The sequence below is a fragment of the Theropithecus gelada genome, chromosome 12, assembly GCF_003255815.1.
Source record: "Theropithecus gelada isolate Dixy chromosome 12, Tgel_1.0, whole genome shotgun sequence".
Classification (NCBI taxonomy): Eukaryota; Metazoa; Chordata; class Mammalia; order Primates; family Cercopithecidae; genus Theropithecus; species Theropithecus gelada.
In genome coordinates this window covers 74,034,107-74,048,146 of record NC_037680.1, presented here as the reverse complement: position 1 = coordinate 74,048,146, position 14,040 = coordinate 74,034,107, and the positions used below count along the sequence as shown (strand labels likewise).

The window sequence follows — 14,040 nt, the reverse complement described above, 5'->3', positions numbered from 1 at the left end:
TGAACAATGCAAATTCTTCATGGTGTTCTGCCGTAACCATGAATGATGTCAAAAAAATAATAATAATGGTTTAATACTATGCAGCCATAAAAAAGGATGAGTTTGTGTCCTTTGTAGGGTCATGGATGTAGCTGGAAACCATCATTCTCAGCAAACTATTGCAAGAACAGAAAACCAAACACTGCATGTTCTCACTCATAGGTGGGAACTGAACAATGAGATCACTTGGACTCGGGAAGGGGAACATCACACACCGGGGCCTATCATGGGGAGGGGGGAGGAGGGAGGGATTGCATTGGGAGTTATACCTGATGTAAATGACGAGCTGATGGGTGCCGACGAGTTGATGGGTGCAGCACACCAACATGGCACAAGTATACATATGTAACAAACCTGCACGTTATGCACATGTACCCTAGAACTTAAAGTATAATAATAATTTAAAAAATAATAATAATAATGATTTATCTCTTAAAATTTATAGCCTGATAATAAAAATTAAAACAGAAAATTACATTAAAATTACTTTTGTCTTTTTTATCTTTAAGCTTAAAAGATCATTTGAAAACTTTTCAGACCTTTAGAATTTAGAGAGCTGTCAACCAGGGAAACTTCAATGTGACATTGTGCTGCACAGAAACCGAAATGTTTAATTAACCAGCACATGAGCATGGGAAAAATGTCTCCTATAGCAAAATAGGAGACAAAAGAACTTCCATAAAATCAGTTTGTGTAGGCCAGCTGGTTATTGTCAACTATTCAAGAAAAAGTCAAAGAGGCCCTCCCTTAAAACTTCCTTCCCAGCAGGAATTCTTTTGACAATGACTTCTGTTTAGGGTCTTCCTGTCCCTGTTTTTCTTTTTTTTCCCTTTTAACCCATCGATGAGGTAAAGAATTGTTCCGTGTTTAGGTCTTTTGAAGTAAACTTACCTAGCATTAATTTTAATATCATGCCTTTAATTTCCAATATTAACATTTTTATGCTGTTTCTCTTAATGGTATAATTAACATGCATACAACGGATAGACCCGCAACCAAATTTTGATTTCAAAATGAAGAGCACTTCCAGAGGCCTTTTAGATTGATTTTCCACTCGCTTCTCACTGTGCCACACTATTTTATCTTGTTTTTGCTATTGTAGTTTTTATGTGTATAGTTGGATTTTAATTCAGTGAAGTGAAAAAAAAAACTGTTGATCTTTGGGGAGAAAGAAAAACTTTCCATGAGGAGAAGGATATTATTGATTCCGCCAAAACAAATGTTTTTTAATTGCAATGTTTTTCCTTCAGTTTCCTATGTGGGTTATTTAAGGATTTAGATGGTTTTACGAGCCACTTAGTATTTACAACCCTTCTTAATTGTATCCTCTTCCTCACAGGGGAACATTTGCCTAAATCTTTGGAAGGATTTTTTATCTATGAAGAAGAAGGTTCTGGAGTTCCAGGTTCTAGTAGGAAAGGAAATGATGCCATCGTAGTAGAACAATGGACTGTTATTGAGGTGAGCTGCAGTTTTCTGACAATTTAGCTTTACATATATAAATATAATATATATAATATATATATGTTTGGTTTGGGGTTTTTTTTGTTTTTTGTTTTTTGTTTTTTGAGACAGGGTCTTACTCTGTCACCCAGGCTGGAGTGCATCACAGTTCACTGCAGCCTTAACTTCCCCTGGCCCAGGTGATTCTCCAACCTCAGCCTCCCAGGTAGCTGGGACTACAGGCATGCACCACCATACTCAGCTAATTTTTTTGCATTTTTTGTAGAGATAGGGTCTCGCCATGTTGCCCAGGCTATACATATTTTATTTTACATGTTAAAGCTCTTCAGTGCCTGGCACATGCAGTATCCTTAAACACATATTTGTTTAGTGTTTAGAATCTCATCACAAATGCATGAACACACTTCTTTCAGATTTGTGAAAAGGTAATTTGCTTTATCCAATGTTAAATGTTTTTGCAAGATAGAGAAATAATTAACTATGCATAAGTAGCAGTAAGTTCCCAAAAATTTTAAGCCAAAAAAACATCTCCTGGCACTGAGCTTCTCTTTACAGCATTCTGTGGCAACTGATTGAAATAAAAAAATTCAGTCCCTCACCTAGTGTTTTGTCTCCAATCAACCAATGTGACTGAGGTTTTTTTAACCTTATGAACGACTTTCAAAGGCAAAAATATCCAAAAGATGTTCTCTCTCTCACCAGGCCAAACATGTACACACAGCATTGTCCTTCACAATCAGAGATGACATTGCTGCTGATGTTGTGCTCCCTGAATTCAGATGTCACTGAATGGACTGCCCTTGAGGTGTACACACTGAATTCAGGTATATTCTGTTTTGTGTGTGAGGCCTTCCCTGACAGGCTGTTTCAGGGGCACTTTTACCTTTCTGACCGTACACAGGTTAAGAGACATAGCCCATTTTCAAAGAAACCAGAAAACCCACTGAGTGGGGAAAAAGGATTTGGGGGAAGAGGTAAAGCTCCAAGCAAAACTCAATTCCAAATTAAGTAAAAAGTGGTGAAAAGACTCCCCACACCCAAGCACCTCTCATCTTCAATACCACGATAGTGGTATTTAGGACACAGTAGGGTTCCACTCTTGTCCTCACTTCCTGGTCCCTAGACCAGTGTTTCTGAAAATGTGTTCTAGAAACTTCTTGGATCCAAATCCCCTAAGGAGCTCATGTGAAAATGCAGACTCTGCCTGGCACAGAGGCTCACACCTGTAACCCAGCACTTTAGGGAGGTGAAATGGGAGGATAACTTGAGCCTGAGAGTTCAAGACCAGCCTGGGCAACATAGTGAGACCCCATCTCTACAAAAAAATTTAAGAAGTAACCAGGCATAGTGTCATGCACCTGTAGTCCCAGTTCCTCAGGCGGCAGAGGCAGGAGGATAGTTTGAGCCCAGAAAATTGAGGTTAAAGTGAGTTATGATTGTGCCACTGCACCCTAGCCCGGATGGAGGAATGAGACCCTCTCTTAAAATAAAATAAAATAAAATGCAGATTCCCAGCTTCCCAACCCCATATATTAAATTTCCGGAACCACTGCCCTAACAAGACCAAAGGAAGGCCCAAACTTCGGACAACGGGATGGAAACCTCTCTCCTTTACCAGTGTTTCTAACTTGGTTCAATTATTAGAAGGAAGCAGAGCAGAACATGAAGCCCAGGAAGGCTGCAACGGATGAAAGTGAACTCCCCTCATCCTAACACGTATCACCCTTTGTTGTAATTGTGTAGTTGGTTGTCTTTGCCATTAGAGTATGAGTTCTTATGCTTATTCATGCAGGGATGTGAAATCAAAACAGATTATGGCCCTCTGCTGCACACTCTGGCTGAATTCGGATGGCTTCTGACAAGCGTGTTGCCCACACCTGTATTGAGACATGACAGGTAAGGCAAAAGCATCCTTACATACTATCACTTAATTCTAATATATGACTTCATTTGTTAGATAGTTCAATTCAACAAATATTTGTTTAATGCCTACAGAAAACATTTCACTGAGCTTCTAATTTGATTTTATGGACCTTAGAGGTTAGTAAATCTAGTCCTTAGCATTATAGATGTATAAGCTGTTAGGCTCTGCAGCACATGTGCAAAACTGTCCCCACCCCAGCACACAGCCTGGTTTAGGACACAGTAGGGTTCCGAAGTGAGCAGGATGGAGGAGCGCTTCTGCCACCTCCCCTCCAGTGTGGTGAGTTAGTTCCCCTTGGCACATGGACTTGGTAGCTGTTTCCATTAAAATAAATACCTACATTAAAACCAAATGCCAATATTTTATAAATACTAATTTTCCTTTTCCTTTTCTCCTTTTACTAACTTTCTTGGAAAGGAAAAATTGAATCTTACTTTTTTGAGAGAGGGAAACAGAGACCAAGTAAGTCATTATGTAAAATGCTTTGCTATGCCTGGGACCCAGAGATGTGTCCTCTGCCTGCTTTGGCATCCAGGAAATGACTGGCTGCCAAGGCTGTCCTGCCTGGACAGGTGACTACCTGCAGAGGACAGCACAGTACCAACTGGGCCTTCCCTTTTAGCAGAGTCTGAGTGATTGGCAGGTGTGACTAAGGAAGGCAACCTCCCCTTCCTTAGTCTAACCCACTTCACTCACCTTCTCTGACCTTCCCAGTTTAGCAACTTAGCCCTGTCCAGTATCCCAGTATCCCACATTTAAAAATCTTTGATTGGCATGGCTTTATCTGAAAAGCCACACCTAGGCCAGGCGCGGTGGCTCAAGCCTGTAATCCCAGCACTTTGGGAGGCTGAGATGGGCGGATCATGAGGTCAGGAGATCGAGACCATCCTGGCTAACGAGGTGAAACCCCATCTCTACTAAAAATACAAAAAACTAGCCGGGCGAGGTGGCAGGCGCCTGTAGTCCCAGCTACCCGGGAGGCTGAGGCAGGAGAATGGCGTGAACCCGGGAGCTGGAGCTTGCAGTGAGCTGAGATCGTGCCACTGCACTCCAGCCTGGGCCACAGAGCCAGACTCGGTCTCAAACAAAAAAAAAAAAAAAAAAAAGAAAAGCCACACCTTCTTCAGGTAGAGAAAGGAATTAAGGTGGATATAAAGTAAAGATACTCAAGTTTAAAGAACAAAAAAGGAATGTTTGAAGTAAGCAAAGCAATTAATCTACTTTTCTTCCCAGAGCTCTGTAGTAACTGTTCTCAAATTGAGTGATGACTCCTGGAAGCATGATTTCCCAACCTCTTCTACTCTGTGACATACCTATCAAATAACAGAACAGTGGTAATTCTCAAGATTCAGTCTTCATGAAACAGGAGAATTCCCTGATACCCCTGCCCCCAACCTTGCAGGACGTGTAACAGGGGTGTGGCTTATCTGTTCACCCTCTGCATGCTCAAACCACTTAGGGGAGGGGAAGCACACAGATGGGCAGTTGCAGGAGCTGGGACAAGTGCTCTGGGGCTCTGGCCCCATGGTAGCGTCTAGGGGTGGGTGCCTGCGACTCCCAAAGCCCAAGTAGGCATGTGTTACAGTGCTCTTTTAGTTTTGCCATCTGCAGACGGCTTAAGTGTTAACCAGCTCAGTGTCCTCTCAGTACCTAGGTCTTTGTCCAGCGTCCAGGAAGAACCAAGTTGCACAGGGAATTGAGGATGGTGATTGTGCAGGTTTTATTGAGGGTGGAGGTGGGATGCAGTGGGAAGGTGATCATCTCCTGGAGTTTGACCATCCAGCAGCCTCTCTCTTCTCCAACCATCTCCAGCCAAACTCTTCTCAGCATCCAGACGCTCCTTCTCTTATCTCTGCCACGCCTTTCTGAATTTTAAATTCTAAAACTCAAATTTAAAAGGCAAAAAGTCAATCAATCAATAAAAATATGTGGAAGCTGTACATGGTTTCTGGCCCTGAAGGAGCTTGTGAGCTGGTTAAGCTTACGTTTCGTACGTACAAAACAAGGGGCTTACATTCTGGTCAGAGCAGATCAAGCTTATGTATTGTGTAATATAATACAGTAACTCATCAAGGGCTACTTGAGGTGTCTTAGTCTATAGGTTCTATAGGAATATTAAAAAGAAGAGACAGGCCAGGCACAGTGGTTCACGCCTGTAATCCCAGCACTTTGGAAGGCCAAGGCGGGCAGATCATGTGGTCAGGAGATCGAGACCGTCCTGGCTAACACGGTGAAACCCCATCTCTACTAAAAATACAAAAAATTAGCTGGGCGTGGTGGTGGGCACCTGTAGTCCCAGCTACTCAGGAGGCTGAGGCAGGAGAATTACATGAACCTGGGAGGCGGAGCTTGCAGTGAGCCGAGATTGCGCCACTGCACTCCAGCCTGGGCAACAGAGCGAGACTCCGTCTCAAAAAAAAAAAAAAATTATAAAAAGAAGAGACATTTTAAACTGTCAAAGTTAGATGGGATCATCAAATACTAAAGAGATTAGAGGGCAGCATCATCACCATTTAGCAGATTTCCATTTAGGAATCTGCTACTAACTCTGTATAGAAGGTAGCCAAAAAATGTAATTTTAACAGTAATTGCCATTATGCAACGAGGCTCACTACAACACACAATGTCTACTCTTCTTTTGTATGCCAAGGAGCGTTGTGCAATATTGGTGTTTATTTTGTTCCTTTGCATTTTGTAATTGGAGTCCTGCCAAGTGCCTGCAACATAGGAAATATAGGATGAAGGTCGTTTGGTAACAAGGATTGTTGGTAAAGCTTGTTTATCCTCTGCCTTTTTATTCTTGCACAAATATACTGTCCCTGTGACATGTCACATCCTGTTCTTAGCTGCTTTAGTACACACAATGATGTAATCATTGTCAATTATGTCATCTTTACAAATAAAGAAAAATGTTATATACAGTTGACCTTGGTCAAGGTAGAGGATAGAGCCCGAAGCTTTTAGTCTCTGAAACTAGAGGAATGGTTACAAGCTGCCCAGGCTTTGGAGCTAAGCAGATCTTGTTTTAATTATAGCTTCATCATTGTCTAGCTGTATGATTTGGGCAAGTCAGCTGACATTTTTAAGATAAATTTGCTTATCTGAAAAATGGTACAATAATATCAATTTTAGTGGATTATCACGATGACTAAGATAATACATGCAAAGTACCTATACAGGGCCCAGGCATATTAGGCTAATGAATTAGGGCTAATGTTTTGGGACCTAATCCTTAGCAGAACCAAAATTTCTGATAAGCTGAAACCAGTGTTCAGGCATGATAGCTTGGCCTGTCCTCAATCAGGATGTTTCAGAAAATGTAAATACTGTAGGTCACTATATACAAAATCAGCACTGAAGATGACAAGACAATAAAAGCAACAGAAATACATAAGGACATTATTAAGATATCTGCTTACACATATTCTCAACCCAGAAAAACAAACGTCTATCATCATCTTCCTTTTGTGGCCCACATGTTGAAAACATAACTTAAAACTACTGCCAGTGAAAACGTTCTTCCTTATATATGTTTGTCTTATATGCAACAATAGAGTCTTAAGTAATTTCAACATTTTCCCTACTCTTTTATCACCTAAGCCATACTTGAAGGGCCTATATATGTTTTCCCCTCACTCAAATATATCCTGTTATTGGATTACATAGATATAGTGTGTCCCTAGGTTAAAGTTGTTGCTTCAATTACCCTAGACAATATCTCACCAGTAAGGTTTAAAACTGCATTACCATGGAAATGTCATGATGCTGTAATCTTATATCACCACATTATTCCAGAGTTATTGTTGTCGGTCCTGAAAACATGCCAGAATCCCTTCTTAATCGTTATCACTATTAATAATACCCATGGGCTCAATCCCTTTTCCCTTCAAGAGCTCAAGGTGGAAGTCGACACTAAACTCTTCAGAGCAAATTTGGTGGAGGACCAAACTAGCTGAGCTAGCAGCTCATATCGTTGACCTTAAAAAACCACCAAAATAAAGGGGAAGGAAGAGCCAAAGTTCCCTCTGTTTGGCTACCTCAAGAACAGCAGCATGGCTCCCTCTCCGAATTCTGGAGTGTGAGCAGGAATGTGCATTGTAACAGGAATCCCAAAGCGATTTTGATGCACTTTCGGAAACACGGAATTCTAACCTTACATTGAGAGAGAGAAAGTGAGAAGGGTAAGGGAGGGGGTGAGAGAAAGAGAGGGAACTTTAGAACACAGGATAGAGAAAGACATGCACTCATTTATATCTAGAAGGCAGAATTTAAAGGCAGGGGCCTTTTGGTCCAGTTGAATCAAGTTATACTATACCGAGAACATTAAAAAGTCTGATCTTCAAGTGGACCTAATAGACAACTACAGAACTCTCCACCCCAAACCAACAGAATATACATTCTTCTCAGCACCACATCACACTTATTCTAAAATTGACCTCATAATTGGAAGTAAAACACTCCTCAGCAAATGTAAAAGAACAGAAATCACAACAAACTGTCTCTCAGACCACAGTGTAATCAAATTAGAACTGAAGATTAAGAAACTCACTGAAAACCTCACAACTACGTGGAAACTGAACAACCTGCTCCTGAATGACTATTGGGTAAATAACAAAATGAAGGCAGAAATAAAGATGCTCTTTGAAACCAATGAGAACAAAGACACAATGTACCAGAATCTCCGGGACACATTTAAAGCAGTGTATAGAGGGAAATTTATAGCACTAAATGCCCACAAGAGAAAGCAGGAAAGATCTAAAATCGATACCCTAACATCACAATTAAAAGAACTAGAGAAGCAAGAGGAAACAAATTCAAAAGCTAGCAGTAGGCAAGAAATAACTAAGATCAGAGCAGAACTGAAGGAGACAGAAACGCAAAAAACCCTTCAAAAAATCAATGAATCGGCCGGGCGCGGTGGCTCAAGCCTGTAATCCCAGCACTTTGGGAGGCCGAGGTGGGCGGATCACGAGGTCAGGAGATCGAGACCATCCTGGCTAACACAGTGAAACCCCGTCTCTACTAAAAATACAAAAAAAAAATTAGCCGGGCGTGGTGGCGGCGCCTGTAGTCCCAGCTACTTGGGAGGCTGAGGCAGGAGAATGGCGTAAACCCGGGAGGCGGAGCTTGCAGTGAGCCGAGATCGCGCCACTGTACTCCAGCCTGGGCGACAGAGCGAGACTCCGCCTCAAAAAAAAAAAAAAAAAAAAAATCAATGAATCCAGGAGCTGGTTTTTTGAAAAGATCAACAAAATACATAGACCGAGACCACTAGCCAGACTAATAAGAAAAGAGAGAAGGATCAAATAGATAGAATAAAAAATGATAAAGGGGATATTACCACCAATCCCACAGAGATACAAACTACCATCAGAGAATACTATAGATGCCTCTATGCAAATAAACTAGAAAATCTAGAAGAAATGGATAAATTCCTGGACGCATACACCCTCCCAAGACTAAACCAGGAAGAAGTTGAATTTCTGAATAGACCAATAACAGGTTCTGAAATTGAGGCAATAATTGATAGCCTACCAACCAAAAAAAGTCCAGGACCAGACAGATTCACAGTCAAATTCTACCAGAGGTACAAAGAGGAGCTGGTATCATTCCTTCTGAAACTATCTCAATCAATAGAAAAAGAGGGACTCCTCCCTAACTCATTTTTGAGGCCAGCAGCATCCTGATACCAAAACCTGGCAGAGACACAATAAAAAAAGAAAATTTTAGGCCAATATCCCTCATGAACAACGATACGAAAATCCTCAATAAAAAACTGGCAAACCAAATCCAGCAGCACATCAAAAAGCTTATCCACCACAATCAAATAGGCTTCATCCCTGGGATGCAAGGCTGGTTCAATATACACAAATCAATAAACGTAATCCATCGCATAAACAGAACCAATGACAAAAACCACATGATTATCTCAATAGATGCAGAAAAGGCCTTTGACAAAATTCAACAGCCCTTCATGCTAAAAACTCTCAATAAACTAGGTATTGATGGAACATATCTCAAAATAATAAGAGCTGTTTATGACAGACCCACAGCCAATATCATACTGAATGGGCAAAAACTGGAAGCATTCCCTTTGAAAACTAGCACAAGACAAGGATGCCCTCTCTCACCACTCCTATTCAACATAGTATTGGAAGTTCTGGCCACGGCAATCAGGCAACAGAAAGAAATAAAGGGTATTCAATTAGGAAAAGAGGAGGTCAAATTGCCTCTGTTTGCAGATGACATGATTGTATGCTTAGAAAACCCCATCGTCTCAGCCCCAAATCTCCTTAAGCTGATAAGCAACTTCAGCAAAGCCTCAGGATACAAAATCAATGTGCAAAAATCACAAGCATTCCTGTACACCAATAATAGACAAACAGAGTGCCAAATCATGAGTGAACTCCCATTCACAATTGCTACAAAGAGAATAAAATACCTAGGAATCCAACTTACAAGGGATGCAAAGGACTCTTTCAACGAGATCTACAAACCACTGCTTAAGGAAATAAAAGAGGACACAAACAAATGGAAGAACATTCCATGCTCATGGATAGGAAGAATCAAAATCGTGAAAATGGCCATATTGCCCAAAATAATTTATAGATTCAATGCCATCCCCATCAAGCTACCACTGACTTTTTTCACAGAATTGGAAAAAAACTACTTTAAATTTCATATGGAGCAAAAAAAGAGCCTACATAACAAAGGCAATACTAAGGAAAAAGAACAAAGCTGGAGGCATCACGCTACCTGACTTCAAACTATACTACAAGGCTACTGTAACCAAAACAGCATGGTACTGGTACCAAAACAGAGATATAGACCAATGGGACAGAACAGAGGCCTCAGAAATAACACCACACATCTACAGCCATCTGATCTTTGACAAACCTGACAAAAACAAACAATGGGGAAAGGACTCCCTGTTTAATAAATGGTTCTGGAAAAACTGGCTAGCCATATGCAGAAAGCTGAAACTGGATCCTTTCCTTACACCTTATACAAAAATTAACTCAAGTTGGATTAAAGACTTAAACGTAAGACCTAAAACCATAAAAACTCTAGAAGAAAATCTAGGCAATACTATTCAGGCATAGGCATGGGAAAAGACATCATGACTAAAACACCAAAAGCAACGGCAACAAAAGCCAAAATTGACAAATGAGATCTAATTAAACTAAAGAGCTTCTGCACAGCAAAACAATCTATCAGCAGAATGAACAAGCAACCTACAGATTGGGAGAAAATTTTTGCAATCTATCCATCTGACAAAGGGCTAATATCCAGAATCTACAAACAACTTAAACAAATTTACAAGAAAAAAACAAACAACCCCATCAAAAAATGGGTGAAGGATATGAACAGACACTTCTCAAAAGAAGACATTTGTGCAGCCAACAGACACATGAAAAAATGCTCATCATCACTGTCATTAGACAAATGCAAATCAAAACCACAGTGAGATACCATCTCATGCCAGTTAGAATGGCGATTATTAAGAAGTCAGGAAACAACAGATGCTGGAGAGGATGTGGAGAAATAGGGATGCTTTTACACTGCTGGTGGGAGTGTAAATTAGTTCAACCATTGTGAAGACAGTGTTGGTGATTCCTCAAGGATCTAGAACTAGAAATACCATTTGACCCAGCAATCCCATTACTGGGTATATACCCAAAGGATTATAAATCATACTACTATAAAGACACATGCACACGTATGTTTATTGTGGCACTGTTCACAATAGCAAAGTCTTGGAACCAACCCAAATGCCCATCAATGATAGACTGGATAAACAAGATGTGGCACATATACACCATGGAATACTATGCAGCCATAAAAAAAGGGATGAGTTCATGTCCTTTGCAGGAACATGGATGAAACTAGAAACTGTCATTCTCAGCAAAGTAACACAAGACGAGAAAACCAACCACTGCGTGTTCTCACTCATAAGTGGGAGTTGAACAATGAGAACACATGGACACAGGGAGGGGAACATCACATACTGGGGCCTGTTGGGAGGTGGGGAGCTGGGGGAGAGAGAGCATTAGGAGAAATACCCAATGTAAATGACGATTTGATGGGTGCAGCAAACCAACATGGCACATGTATACCTAAGTAACGAACCTGCACGTTGTACACATGTACCCTAGAACTTAAAGTCTAATAATAGTAATTTTTTAAAAAAAAGTCTGGTCCCAGCCAGGCACAGTGGCTCATATGTATAATCCCATCACTTTGGGAGGCCAAAGAAGGCAGATCAGTCAAGGTCAGGAGTTCGAGACCAGCCTGGCCAACATGGTGAAACCCTGTCTCTACTAAAAATACAAAAAAATTAGCTGGGCATGGTGGTGCGCACCTGTAGTTCCAGACCCAGGAGCCTGAGGCACAAGAATCGCTTGAACCCAGGAGGCAGGCGTTGCAGTGAGCCGAGATCACACCACTGCACTCCAGCCTGAGTAACAGAGTGAGACTGTGTCTCAAAAAAAAAAAAAGAAAAAGAAAAAAAAATTCTGGTCCCTAAGGACAAGATGTGAATAACAAGAGAAATTGGTCTTCTCACTGTGATGCTGAGCTCTGTTCCCCTCTTCCATTTTCTGCAGCCCCTGTAGAACAGGCCCAGCAGCCTCACGGGCATCACAGCTCAGAAGCACTGGAAATCTGTGGAGTCCCAGTCTCAATCTTCATGTGGCAGCCAGAGCAGTTGTTGCACATTTATATATATGCAGTTGAGGGAGAGGTTAGGATTTGGCCCATTCTAATGCAGTTCTCTGCTCTTACTAATTTAAATTCTGTAGAAACAGTGTCATGTAAGTCCATCATGAGTTAAGCTCATAGTAATCTTTTGGTAAGGCCACATTCTTAAAATAATCAATTTTGTCTATTATATGTACTTCCAGTTACCATTACTCTGTCTCATCTGAACGTAAATGTTTAACATTTTGTGGGGTGGGGAGGAGTTGGGACAACTACATTGTAGTGTGCCCTTTTCTTTGTTTTTAATGCATACTGATACCTGAGAAACAAATTCAGGGTCATAGGCAAAGGAACTTTGTGACTAAGCACATAGCTGCAAAGTTGGAAGTCAACATTTAATTTTATAATTTTCCTTTTAAAAAGCAAAATTATATTTCAGTTTTCAAAAGCAAGAATTAACTCATTTACTTTTGAGTTGGAAATGTTAGGCCATGACAATTAATTAATGTGTAAGATGACGCAAAAGTCAACATAAAGCACAAATTAGCCTAACAATTCTATTTCTTCTACTCTAATGAATTTTGGAACTATAAATGAAAGCTTTTTGTAAGAGTATATTTCACAAGTGACTGAGCAGTTACGGATAAGCCCACTCTTTTGAAACTGGCTTAGTTGTATTGAAACTGATTCAGATTCATGCGTTTATTTTAACCAGAATGATCTTTCTGAATCCCTAATATTTCTTGAGTGCCTAATATGTGCAAGACAATATTTTACCCACTCTAGGGACAGACATATAGGAAGTCACACTCTGCTTTGAGAAACAACACAGTTCATGACAGGTCCTGCATGAAGGTCTAGAGCATGTATTCTCAACGGGAGTGATAAGTCCCCAAGATGATGACAATTGGTTATTGAGAGTGTGAGGGAGTGGAAAAAATCTCAGCTATTACAATGGTTTGTGGCCCTCCAAAAGGCCACACAGTATATACACAGATATACAGCATATCTTTGGTATTAAAATTTAACGGGGAGATATTAGGGGGAAAATATCTGAATATTGCTCCTCAGGGAAGCAATAATGAAAAGAGAGTTAACTATAAGGCAGGTGAATATGGTAGAGGAATCAGTAAAGAAGGAGGGCAGGTCTGTGAAGCTCATGATGTCTGAGGGGGCACCATGATGAAAGAATAGTGCTTCTAAAATCAGTTTTAGAGAGGAAAGGTATTCCTTCTGGCAGATAGGGCTCACTTGGAGTAGTAAATGGGTTTCCTCTTACATGCCAGCACTAGTCTGTTGGTAGTGACTGTCTGGAACATTGCAATAAGGATTCTGAGACTAGAACCAGCTCAGCAAAAAAGAATGTGGCACTCAATTAGTAATGTCTACTATGTGCATGGGAGCGGATGTTGCAGTACGAATACCACAGATTATTTGCTTTCTCTGGCAACCTTAAGCAAAGCATAGTCAGAAAAGTGCAGGATATACTTAAGGAAGAGTGAGTTGAGGTGAATGAATTCCTAAAGACTTCTCATTTAAAACCTAACAAATTCAAGACCAATTTTTCCAAAAGAATAAATGTAAAGGGGGAGGGAGCTTTTTTATCATGTATAAATCTACAACTATTCTTCTACTTGTCACCCTTAAATATACAATTTTAAAACAATTTTTGTGGCATAAAACACTCATATGGAAAGTGCATAAAACACTCACTGAGTACGGTGGCTCATATCTGTAATCCCAGCATTTTGGGAGGCCGAGGTGGGCGAATCACCTGAGGTCAAGAGTTCAAGACCAGCCTGGCCAACACTGTGAAACCCTGTTTGTACTAAAAATACAAAAATTAGCTGGGCATGGTGTCGCATGCCTGTGGTCACACCTACTTGGGAGGCTGAGGCATGAGAATCGCTTGA

At 40.7% G+C, this 14,040-nt stretch overlaps 1 protein-coding gene across 2 annotated transcripts in view; it reads left to right on the top strand.

Moving 5' to 3' along the window:
- Nucleotides 1–14,040, top strand: part of RFTN2 (raftlin family member 2) — a 94,424-nt gene that overhangs the window by 52,903 nt on the left and 27,481 nt on the right. For both annotated transcript variants that reach the window (XM_025405282.1, XM_025405283.1), the window contains 2 exons: nucleotides 1,379–1,500; nucleotides 3,296–3,399. In XM_025405282.1, coding sequence (XP_025261067.1) covers nucleotides 1,379–1,500; nucleotides 3,296–3,399 — 226 coding nt within the window. The remainder of the gene's footprint in view (nucleotides 1–1,378; nucleotides 1,501–3,295; nucleotides 3,400–14,040) is intronic.